Source organism: Oncorhynchus mykiss, chromosome 11 (genome assembly GCF_013265735.2).
Source record: "Oncorhynchus mykiss isolate Arlee chromosome 11, USDA_OmykA_1.1, whole genome shotgun sequence".
Lineage (NCBI taxonomy): Eukaryota > Metazoa > Chordata > Actinopteri > Salmoniformes > Salmonidae > Oncorhynchus > Oncorhynchus mykiss.
The window spans coordinates 59,112,535-59,124,790 of record NC_048575.1 but is presented as its reverse complement, the minus strand read 5'-3'; the positions used below and the strand labels follow the sequence as shown (position 1 = coordinate 59,124,790).

The window sequence follows — 12,256 nt, the reverse complement described above, 5'->3', positions numbered from 1 at the left end:
TACTGCCATAACTCATTCAAAGGCACTTAAATCTTTTGTCTTGCCCATTCACCCTCTGAATGGCACACATACACAATCCATGTCTCAAGGCATAACAATCCTTCTTTAACCTGTCTCCTTCCATTCTTCTAGATTGATTGAAGTGGATTTTATTGAAGGATCATAGCTTTCAAATCAAATCAAATTTTATTTGTCACATGCGCCGAATACCTACAGTGAAATGCTTACTTACAAGCCCTTAACCAACAATGCAGTTTTAAGAAAAATACCTACAAAATAAGAACTAAAAGGAACAAACAATTAAGGAGCAGCAGTAAAATAACAATAGCGAGGCTGTATACAGGGGGTACCGGTACAGAGTTAATGTGCGGGGGCACCGGTTAGTTGAGGTAATTGACGTAATATATACATGTGGGTAGAGTTATTAAAGGGACTTGTGTATAGATAATAACAGAGAGTAGCAGCAGTGTAAAAGAGGGGGGGGGGGGGGGGGTGCAAATAGTCTGGGTAGCCATTTGATTAGATGTTCAGGAGTCTTATGGCTTGGGGGTAGAAGCTGTTTAGAAGCCTCTTGGACCTAGACTTGGCACTCCAGTACCGCTTGCCGTGTGGTACCAGAGAGAACAGTCTATGACTAGGGTGGCTGGAGTCTTTGACCATTTTTAGGGCCTTCCTCTGACACCGTCTGGTGTAGAGGTCATGGATGGCAGGAAGCTTGGCCCCAGTGATGTACTAGGCCGTACGCACTACCCTCTGTAGTGCCTTGCGGACGGAGGCCGAGCAGCTGCCATACCAGGCAGTGATGCAACCATGCTCTTGAAGGTGCAGCTGTAGAACCTTTTGAGGATGAGGGGGAATATATTTTGTCTTGCCCTCTTCACAACTGTCTTGGTGTGCTTAGACCATGTTAGTTTGTTGGTGATGTGAACACCAAGGAACTTGAAGCTCTCAACCTGCTCCACTATTGCGCCGTCGATGAGAATGGGACCTGTAGTCCACAATCATCTCCTTAGTCTTGATCACGTTGAGGGAGAGGTTGTTGTCCTGGCACCACACAGCCAGGTCTCTGACCTCCTCCCTGTTTGCTATCTCATCATTGTTGGTGATCAGGCCTAACACTGTTGTGTCATCTGCAAACTTAATGGTGGTGTTGGAGTCGTGCATGGTCGTGCAGTCATGAGTGAACAGGGAGTACAAGAGGGGACTAAGCACGCACTCCTGACGGGCCCATGTGTTGAGGATCAGCGTGGCGGATGAGTTGTTATCTACCCTTACCACCTGGGGGCGGCCCATCAGAAAGTCCAGGATCCAGTGATGAGCTTTGAGGGCACTATGGTGTTGAACACTGAGCTGTAGTCAATGAACAGCATTCTCATGTAGGTGTTCCTTTTGCCCAGTTGGGAAAGGGCAGTGTTGAGTGCAATAGAGATTGCATCATTTGTGGATCTGTTGGGACAGTATGCAAATTTGAGTTGGTCTAGGGTTTCTGGGATAATGGTGTTGATGTGAGCCATGACCAGCCTTTCAAAGCACTTCATGGCTACAGATGTGATTAATTTAGGCAGGTTACCTTAGGGTTCTTGGTCACAGGGACTATGGTGGTCTGCTTGAAACATGTTGGTATTACAGACACAGACAGGGAGAGGTTGAAAATTTCAGTAAAGACACTTGTCAGTTGGTCAGCGCATGCTCAGAGTACACGTCCTGGTAATCCGTCTGGCCCTGCGGCCTTGTAAATGTTGACCTGTTTAATGGTTTTACTCCCATCGGCTGCGGAGAGCGTGATCACACAGTCGTCCGGAACAGCTGGTCCTCTCATGCATGTTTCAGTGTTACTTGCCTCGAAGCATGCATAGAAGTAATTTATCTCATCTGGTAGGCACGTGTCACTGGGCAGCTCTCGGCTGTGCTTCCCTTTGTAGACTGTAATAGTTTGCAATCCCTGCCACATCCGAGGAGCATTGGAGCCAGTTTAGTACGTTTCGATCTTAGTCCTGTTTTGAAGCTTTGCCTGTTTGATGGTTCGTCGGAGGGCTTAGCAGGATTTCTTATAAGCTTCCGGGTAAGATTCCCGCTCCTTGAAAGCGGCAGCTCTACCCTTTAGCTCATTGTGGATGTTGCCTATAATCCATGGCTTCTGGTTGAGGTATATAAGTACAGTCACCTTGGGGACGACGTCATCGATGCACTTATTGATGAAGCCAGTGACTGATGTGGTCTACTCCTCATTGCCATTGGAAGAATCCCAGAAAACATTCCAGTCTGTGCTAGCAAAACAGTCCAGTAGTTTAGCATCTGCTTCATTTTACCACTTTTTTATTGACAGAGTCACTGGTGACCGAGTCACTACTCATCTCTGTGTGTGGAGTAAAGGTGGTCTAGAATTTTTTTCCCTCTGGTTGCACGTGCTGATAGAAATTGGGTAAAACGGATTTGAGTTTCCCTGCATTAAAGTCTCCGTCTACTAGGAGCTCCGCCTCTGGATGAGTGTTTTCCTGTTCCCGACTTCCTTAGATATCATGCACCAACTGTTGTTTACAAATGTACATCGACCGCCACCCCTTGTCTTACCAGAGGCTGCTGTTTTATCCTTCCGATACAGTGTATAACCCGCCAGCTGTATGTTATTCATGTCGTCGTTCAGCCACGACTCGGTGAAACATAAGATATTACCTTTTTTGATGTCCTGTTGGAAATAAGTGCTTTTAGTTTGTCCAATTTATTATCCAGCGATTGTACGTTGGCCAGTAGTACAGATGGCAAAGGCAGATTAGCCACTCGTCGGCAGTTCCTCACAAGGCACCCCGATCTCTTTCCGCGAAACCTCTTCCGTCTTTTTCTCCTGCAAATGACGGGAATGAGGGCCTGTTCGGGTGTCTGGAATAAATCCCTCTTGTCCAACAATGAAGAGATATTCTTCATCCAGTCCAAGGTGAGTAAACAGTGTTCTCATTTTCCAGAGCTTTTTTGGGTCATAAGAGACAAAAGCAGCAACGTTATGTGCAAAATAAGTTACAAAAAATATGAAAAAACAAACAAAAATGCACGATCGGTTAAGAGCCCATGAAATGGAAGCCTTTCTCTCTTGCGTCATCTTAACGGGAAACTTTCAGTCTATGTAACGGAAAGAGCAGGTGTTCTTAATGTTTTGTTCACTCAGTGTTATACTCTACTCTAGGGTACACGCAGACATGTAGTACACAACCACACACATTGATGCACATATGGACATGCATACACTCAGCACTGCCCAACCCCCTCGCTGCTTTGAGCGCTGTGTTAATGAAACAGTTGCTGTTTCCTGGCATAACATTAATTACCCCATCAAAAAAGAGCTGGTAATTAACTGCCCTCCTTTACCAGTGCTAATTACATTAACAGAGAGAAGCCATTACAAAGGGAGAGAGGGAGCAGGAGAGAAATAAAGAAAGAAGGGATGAAAGGGGATTGAAACAAAGACTGAAAGAAGTAATGGCAGGGTAGCGAGAGGGAGAAAAAGAGGGCACACGCCAGAGAGAGCGAGGGAGGAGAGGCTCATGTGGTTCTTAGTGGGGCCCCCAGAGGCCTGGTCCTTAGAGGAATAAGCAGGTTTGCTGCTGGAGAGGAGGAGAGGAGAGTGATGGGGGATGTTGTTTATCTTCACAGGCAGTAGCTACAGTCTGCAACGCTCACTCCACAATTAAGATGCTGCGCCTCATCAGGTTTGTGTCAAACTATACAAACATACAGGTGAGTTAAAAAATAGTCCCGGTGTGGACTTGAAATATTACCATAATGCTGTACATAGCAAAACCTCAACTCATATGCTGTACTATGGATATCTGTACATTTCTATACCATGTCTAATTGCATAATGCAAACACACAGTTCTGAATTATTACCAACAGTGAGTTCTTACTGTGATTTTTTTGTTTTATTTGGGAGGACAAAATATAATTACAGTTTAAGATATACAAATCACATTTTCAGACAGTCATCATGTTATTCTGTACCATTAAAAAAGAAAGATAGGTTTTGGGAGAAAAAAACTTTGAGTAACCTTACATTTTACTAACGACTTTCAAATAAATAAAACCAGCAAAACACAACAAACAACTTTGAATAGATGTTAGCTACCTCTTTTCAATTCTTTGTTTTCTAATCCTGAGTATGATGCTTGTATTGTGCTACAACAGTGAGTAAGAAAACCATTGCATGGGTTTATAACAAATCCCCAACATGTTCCTTACTTTGTTTTCAGTTTATGTATGCTTGTTACTTTACTGCATCGTGACCAGAGACTATGGGATGAAAAACATCAAATGAATGAACAATTCAAAATCCTAAATTTTGACATACAATTTCAAATTTGCAACATGTAATGAAATAATAGCAGGGAATCAGTGTGGAAATAACATGCATACAAACGAAATTAATAATAATATAGGCTAACTCATTTTCCTTTATGGAGAACAGCAAGGTAATGTGCTTTTTTTTTACACTGGACATAACAGTTGTATTTTGTTACGTGACAAACCAGGGAAAATATTATTGGCCAAGAATTGATTTCAAATAAACGTTTCATGGCGTATTACTTCATTCTCTCTTATGTATTAATCATGAGTCATGTCTGACAAAACTTCAAAGATTTCAATTAAAACAACAAGAATGGCAACATAGCGATGACATAATCATATTTATAACAATTGCAAAAAAAGGAATTAAAACATGTTTATATTATTCCCTAAAGTAACTATAATAATAAGTTAAATTGCTTGTTTTTTTTCTTCTTAAATAAATCAATATATGAATAAATGTTGTATTACCAACCCTGGAGGACAAAGAGTTTGTCCTTGTAAAATGATGGGGATCAGAACAAAAAATAAAGGGTCTATCATTCTGGAATGTAAATCATCTTCAAAAACTTGGAGTCTTCTCAGGGACAATGTACATACATGCCTTTGACAGTGTCCTGACAGAGACAAATAGCACCCTGCTTCATAGACTTTCAGCACATAGTATCAGAGTTGTCCATTGTCTATTCAGTTCAGTTCTCTAACAACGAATCATCAACAGACATTTTCTTCTAGCACACTGCTAGCCAAGAGGTTGATCAGTTTAGGGAAGGTGTTTTTGTTGGAAGAACCAAATGCTGCATATGGCTGTAGCATTGGGTGGTACGAGTGCTTTTGAAGCTCGTGAAGGCATCTTGACGTTGACTTCTGCTGTCCTTTCAAAATACAGAGACACCCATAGACACCCATAGAGCTCCATTGTGTTGTGGTGTGGCCCAAGGAAGTCTCATGTCTTTACAGCTACTGCAGATGAAGAGGTCTTCTTCTCTCTGCATCTGGAGTGACTGGCTGGTCTTTGGATTCTTTCTGTCCCATTCCCTTTCATTCAGTTGGATGAAACATGGACTCAACAAGTGGCAGGGCATCAGTGTGGAGAGTTGTTGGTGGTTGAGAAGTCAGTGTGTGTTCCATGTATCCCTGTCAGTGCCTGCAGAGGGGCAGCAGTGTGGGAGCATTGGTCTGGTCTGGTTTGTTGGTGATGGATGGGAGGTGGTGGAGTGCTGCTACATCGGGGGAACTACCAGGCCAGTCATCGCTATAGAGAAAGAGAATAGTAATAATCTATTATGTTTTAGATAAAATCTTATTCTTGACAATGGCAATCATTATTATAACCCCCCAAAAAACAGACATATTGTATTGTCATGCCTGCCTAAACTATGTGTATGTGGGCATAGATTAGTTTTTAGAAAGAAAGAGGGGGGTTTTAACACACAAAGAGATGTTTCTAAGATTGTAGTTTGGTTCTACCTCTGAAGCTGTTGCCTCCTGAAGCGGGACAGGCAGGAGAGGAGGAGCCCTGGGGCCGGAGGACAGGAGCGAAGGCGCTCTTCTGTTTGGCTGAGGACGGGAAGGAGGAGAACGGCAGGAGGGAGGAGGAGCTGGAACCCGGGATAGTGGGACTAGATGGCATTACTGTGGATATGAGAGAGAGAGAGACAGAGAAACAGAGAGAGAGAGAGAGAGAGAGAGAGAGAGAGAGAGAGAGAGAGAGAGAGAGAGAGAGATGTTACTTTATAACAGAAGGATTCTAGGCAATGGTCAACCTTTGTCAATGGTGGCCAATTATGTTTTATTGTAACAGGTACAGGAGGAAAACACAGGATAGATTGATTGAGTAAAAGGAGAGACACTCACTGCCATAGGGAGAACCAGTGGGGGAGGCACTGCTGAAACCAGGGGACCCTGGCACCCCCAGACTAGTCATGGGCACTGCCCCGTACCCCCCACTCATGCCTCCACCACCCCCATAGCCCGACTGCTGAGGGGTGGAGGCAGAGGGGTACCCCCGGGGGGACAAACTGCTGGAGTTACGAATATAACCTGGAGCGAGAGAGAGGGAAACAAAGAGAGAGAGAAATACAAAGTGTTAGAACAAGAAAGACAGAGGATAGTAAAAGACAGGAAGACACAAGTGATTTTCCCACTGGGGATATCATATCACCAACTAGAAGAAAATCAAAGGGCCAGATCCAATTGTAAGTCTTGTCCTGCTCACCTTGGCTGGTTTGTCCTGGCTCGCCAATGCTAACCCCCAGCTGGGAGGGGTATGAGCCCAGGCCCATGACACTGCCGTGGGCTGGGGAGCTGGGCAGGGCCTGCAGCTGGCTGTGGGGACGGGGAACACTGTACAGGGCCTCAGCGATGTCCGCTGCACGCTTCAGCAACATGTCCTAAAGAGAGACAATACAAACTGTTACTAACCCAGACCTCACAGATTTACAGTAGTTATTGATGAGTGGAATTACTAGAGGAACGGAGCGACTAAACAGTGCTGGTTACCTGATTACTGTGTGGGTTTCCATACAAGGCTTCTACCAGATCAGCTGCTCTCTTCAGTAGCATCTCCTACACACAGACAGAGAGACATGAATTATCCTCTGGTGTTACATAGTGTACTTTATTGTCAAAGGTGAGGTGTGGTGACATATGGCATGTACATCATCTCACTATGTGTGGTATGTTCTCACTCACCTTAGCTAGTTTGTCAGGGTCACCAGGGTGTCTGGGAATGACCTTTTGAAGCCTCTGGAAACCGTAGTCTATGGTGGGCTCATTCAGCGCTATACACAAACACATCCACAGATACATGAGCACTTGGTTCTGACTCATCCCATGGAATGGTGCTGTTTGATATGTTGTTGGTGAATAGTTGCTGGATAGGGTAGATATGGCTGGGGCGGTGTGGTTAATGGGAGGTGTGTGTTTACCTGTATAGATAAAGCGTCCAGGTGCCCCCTTGCAGAATTGTTTAGATTTGTAGGACAGCGTGACCTCCACGACCCCTGGGATGTGGCGTGGGGGCGTCTGGACACGGATGGCGTGGGGCGTGATCAACTAAGAGAGAGAGAGAAACAGGGAGAAGACAGAGAAGGAATGAGCAACGACTGTTTGACAGTCTACAGTATCTGACAGAATAATACGGTTTACTCTCATAATGCCAACATGTAGAAGGCAGCCACTAAATGACTGGACAAAATGAGACAAGACATATGCTTTTGTTACCTTGTCCCTTATGTTTTCAATCAGTAACAGTCTCGTTAATGAGTTGTTTTAAAGAGACAGTTACAGTGAAGCCACATAGCTACCTCGCTCCACACCAGCATGCTGCCGAACACCACCTGCAGCCCGTCAAAGAAGTTCTCCCCGATCACGATGACCATGGCCCCGCCTGTGGTCCAGCCCTCACTGGGGCTGATGGCTTTGATACATGGGGTGGCTGGAGAGGAAGGGCAATAATGTCATTTTAATATAACTTATTGCATCTCTTGGCAATGTATTTAGCGTCTGTTTCAGGGTGTCAGCCCTAGACCTTGAGGTTAGCCGTTAGTACAGCAGTAGTTAATCCATCAATCAAATGTATCAGCAGTTGTCGCAAAGTGCTTCTACAGATATGGAAGCACAGTATGAATGTCTACAGTATGAATGTCTACAGTATGAATGTCTACAGTAGGAATGTCTACAGTAGGATTGTCTACAGTATGAATGTCTACAGTATGAATGTCTACAGTAGGAATGTCTACAGTAGGAATGTCTACAGTATGAATGTCTACAGTAGGAATGTCTACAGTAGGAATGTCTACAGTATGAATATCTACAGTAGGAATATCTACAGTATGAATGTCTACAGTAGGAATGTCTACAATAGGAATGTGTTCCTGATGTATCAGTACCCCAGGGCAGGTCGTGTTTTGTCTCTTCTTACCATACTCCATACCGTTCTCCACTGACTCTCCAGGCTCTAGCCTGCGAGCTCTTCGGCCATGTTTGGAGTTATTGTGGACAAACATGTTGTCAGACACGGCTAAGACATGGCCGTCTACACTGACAGTGCTGGACAGGACCACCTAAAAGACAGGGGAGGACGGGGAAGAGGAAAATACATACCATGAGTCTATCTGGGTTTATAAGTGATATCAGTTCACTTTTTGTGAGATTTGGTTTCCTGCAAAATCCCTTGGTCACAATCCATTTCAACATCCAGCTGATAGGAATATTTCTCAATGGGTAATGTGACAACCCTACTACACTATATCATATTTTTACATCACCGCCCCCCTCTCTGTGGCCTCTCCCTTTCTCTCCCCTCCTCACCCCTCCTGAGACTGTGGTTGGAGTTGTGGTCTGGACCAACAGCTCACAGAGGTTCAGGCTTAATCCCTCACTGACACCAGACATATGGACTGAATCTCCTATTTGTACTGGCCATTAAAGTAGAGTGTGATATATGGTGAACCTAATTTGATTCCTGGCCAACAGCATGTGTGTGTCCCTACCCTCTCCATGAGATACATCAGTTCCCCATGGAGGACATGCATACAAAATGTGTGTTCTTGTGTGCTTTTCTTGGGTCTGTGTGTTTAAGAGTGTCCATACTGTATATCTATATGCAGGAGGGGGTGTTGATGGTGGTGTAGGGTCTATGTCTATGAAGTGCTGAAAGACTAAGCTTGAGACATTTTGAAATAGGCTTTACAATAAGAAAGTGATGTGTAAGGGCAAAGATAAGACAGAAGTGTTTCAGAATCCCAGAGCTGCACATGAAGAGACTCTGGAGCACAGATGCTGAGAAGGAAAGAGAGAGAGAGAAAGCAGATGTGCTTGTAGATGGTTGAGTGGTGAGGAATCTATAGGAAAATAACAGTAAATTATTGATCAAGCACCATAAACAGGCTCCTGTCCAGCTCTAATCGCCTTTTAACCTGGAGGTGAGGGCCTCGGAGCGGCCGCCCGCTCATAACTTCTCAGCATGCGTCAAAGCGCAGGAGTTAAAACAAACATGGTGGAAGACAGGGAGAGAGAGAAGAGAAGAGAAAAGAAAAGAGGAACGAGAGAGAGAGAGACAGACAGTGGCTCCGGTGCTGAAAGACAGCAGAGGAAGTGAAGCGGGAGTGTCCCCTGTGACCACTTCCTGGGTCACGGAGCATGACCTCCCCCATCTGGAGCCAATCACTCAATTCTTGACAACTTCCTGAAACACCTCAGCCTATTTCCTGCCCGCCTCCCCCTTGTCTCTCCCACCCCAATACACCCTTTTCCCTTCTCTCCCTCTTTGTTTCACTGTAGATTTTGTACTTTCACCTTTAACTTTCCCTTCCATTCCTTCCATTGAAAAATGTCTAAGCAGTGCTTCAGGCTACGGAATGGAGAAATGTGGTCCCAACTATACCTGGGCAGACCCTGAACAAAAAAAATCCCTCTTTGTGAAAGTAGAGAGGAAGGAAAGGTGGGATAGTTTTTATTCTATTTTAGATAGAATAAAATAATTGCTATTTTCAACATCATATATGCTGCACACACGCTCTCTCTCTCTCTTTCCCTCTCGCACACGTGCACAAACCTCTCTCTCTCTTTCCCTCTCGCACACGTACACAAACCTCTCTCTCTCTTTCCCTCTCGCACACGTACACAAACCTCTCTCTCTCTTTCCCTCTCGCACACGTACACAAACCTCTCTCTCTCTCCTACTCTCCATACCTGAAATCTTCTCATGTCCCTTGGGTTTCCTGCTGTCTTCAGACAATTCTGGTTACACTTCAAGAAAAACTTCAAAAAGAACCTGCAGGGGTAAGAGAAAAAAACAGGACAAGTACATAAAAATCATTAACTCAATAGACAAGAAAACATAACGTGAACAATGCATTCATTATTTGTTGGCCTGTCAGTCAAGAAGATGCGGATTACTGTTCCGGTCATAGATGCATTATGAACATCTGAGAGTGAGTGTGTGTCAATGCTGCTGCGTGATATCTGCCCTGGCATTAATCACTGCTGTTTAATTTAGCATTAGAGCCAATGTTATTACACTTTAAATCAAATGATGAGAATTTGAAATGCAGTCCAGTGAAAACTACTGCTGTGTTTCAAAGTGAACAGGAGACAGGGATGTATGCCAGGGGACTCTGGGGAACGACAGCAATGCTGTTTTTGAACCCCCACATTAGAACTGTGGTGGAAGAGAGAAAGTGAAACTAGAAGGGCAGAGACAGAGTATTTGTATGTACATGTGCACATGTGCATGTTTGAATGAGCTTTGTGGGTGTGTTTTCATGTGTATGTATCTCATTAACTGTGTTTGTGTGTGTGTATATCTGAGAGAGAGAGAGAGAGAGAGAGAGAGAGAGAGAGAGAGAGAGAGAGAGAGAGAGAGAGAGAGAGAGAGAGAGAGGTGCTGATAGCCTCCACTACAGCAGAGAAGAGCAGAGAGAGGGAGCGAGAGCTGGAGAGACTGAAATGAAACTGAGGAGGGGAGGGGAGGGGAGGGAGAGACTCCAAATCCCAGGTGTACACAGTTCGGCAACACAGCCCGCTGCCATGGCAACGCAGCTCTGCCGCAATCCCAAAGTCCCCACGCTGATAGGTAAAGACAGAGATTGGAAAGAGAAGGCAACCACAAGGAACACATTCCGAGAGAGAGAGAGAGAGAGAGGGGTGGGGGAGGAAGAGATAGAAAGGGTATAGGCAGGGGAGATGGAGAGGAGGCAGGGGAGCTGGAGAGATAGTGGAGGGAGTTGAGGGAGTAAAGAAATGGTCTGAAGAGAAAAAGAGAATGAGAGTGAAATGGGACATGGTTAGATCAGGACAACTGATATATGTGTGTTCATGGATCAGATGCTTTGTCATTTTAGCCACAAATACAGTATGGGCTCAATTTCACTGACACACCCAACGCTGAAATGAAAGAAATAACAACAGTGATGAGGATAAATTATGGGGAGCTTGAGAAGCAGGAGCTGGGCAGCCACTAATCCAATCCCACCCACATTGTGAACACTGCAAATATAAGTCATGTTAATGGATAGAGTTTGTTTGGCGAGGGACTTTCTATTGGCTCCGCAGCCCAGGACCCTCCAATTCAATAGTAATATTTCCTTCCCTCCCTCAGCCGCTTTCTCTCTCTTCTTCCATCACTTCCTCCCTTCCTCCCTCGTGAACAGGCCCTTATTCAGAACGAACGCTTGCTTCCAAAACAGTGTCCAATATTTCTTGATTTGAACTATTTCAGTGGAGGACAATCAATATTGTTGTTGGCGGAGGATGATTATGATTTATTAGTGAGAGCTCGGACCTCCAACCTCTCCGCTCCTCTACAGTTGGGCTCCGGGTGGATGTGCACAAAAGGCCACATAGCCTCTCCCTCCCTTTAACTACTTCCTCCTCTTTCTATCCCAATCCCCATCTCTCTCTCCATCTTTCACGCCCTCACTCCCCCCTCTCTGTATTTCCCTCCCTTACCTCTCTATCCTCTCTCTGTACAGTATCTATCATGCTGTCATGATTTATATGATATATTACAGTGTGTTATGCTCAGTGTTTGAATCCAGTTGGCTTCATATCTGCTGATGAGGGATATATTGGATTATGTTCTGCTGTTTTGGTCCACTTCTTTTAAACAGTGCACTTGAGATTCTTCAGTATGTGACTTCTACCCTGATATATGACAGGGAACATTATATTAATTTGCTTCAAGTTCATGTGGGAACTCCCATACAGAGTCGCTGCAAAGTAATTTATGACAACATTAACGCAGGCTTCTTTGTTGGGCGAAATGACCGTGGCCATGGCCCGGCTCTGTCCCAGACACTCTCCTCTCCCTGCCCCGGCCACCTGCTCTTTGGATCTCTGGCCACTTCAAGTGCACCCAGCCAGCACTGACCGCTCACTCCAACCAGTCGCATTGGTGACTTCACAGCAGGGATGTG

At 44.9% G+C, this 12,256-nt stretch overlaps 1 protein-coding gene across 3 annotated transcripts in view; it reads right to left on the bottom strand.

The window, feature by feature from the left end:
- Positions 1 to 3,894: 3,894 nt before the first annotated feature.
- Positions 3,895 to 12,256, bottom strand: part of LOC110536084 (transcription factor COE2) — a 38,145-nt gene continuing 29,783 nt past the window's right edge. For 2 of the 3 annotated variants that reach the window (XM_021621626.2, XM_021621628.2), the window contains exons 7-16: positions 10,032 to 10,113; positions 8,260 to 8,401; positions 7,643 to 7,773; positions 7,265 to 7,391; positions 7,029 to 7,117; positions 6,837 to 6,902; positions 6,553 to 6,727; positions 6,192 to 6,377; positions 5,805 to 5,969; positions 3,895 to 5,589 (exon numbers count right to left, since the gene is read on the bottom strand). In XM_021621626.2, coding sequence (XP_021477301.1) covers positions 5,558 to 5,589; positions 5,805 to 5,969; positions 6,192 to 6,377; positions 6,553 to 6,727; positions 6,837 to 6,902; positions 7,029 to 7,117; positions 7,265 to 7,391; positions 7,643 to 7,773; positions 8,260 to 8,401; positions 10,032 to 10,113 — 1,195 coding nt within the window. In that variant the 3' untranslated portion in view covers positions 3,895 to 5,557. Of the gene's footprint in view, positions 5,616 to 5,804; positions 5,970 to 6,191; positions 6,378 to 6,552; positions 6,728 to 6,836; positions 6,903 to 7,028; positions 7,118 to 7,264; positions 7,392 to 7,642; positions 7,774 to 8,259; positions 8,402 to 10,031; positions 10,114 to 12,256 lie in introns of all 3 variants that reach the window. The other variant, XM_021621627.2, reaches the window with a different exon arrangement.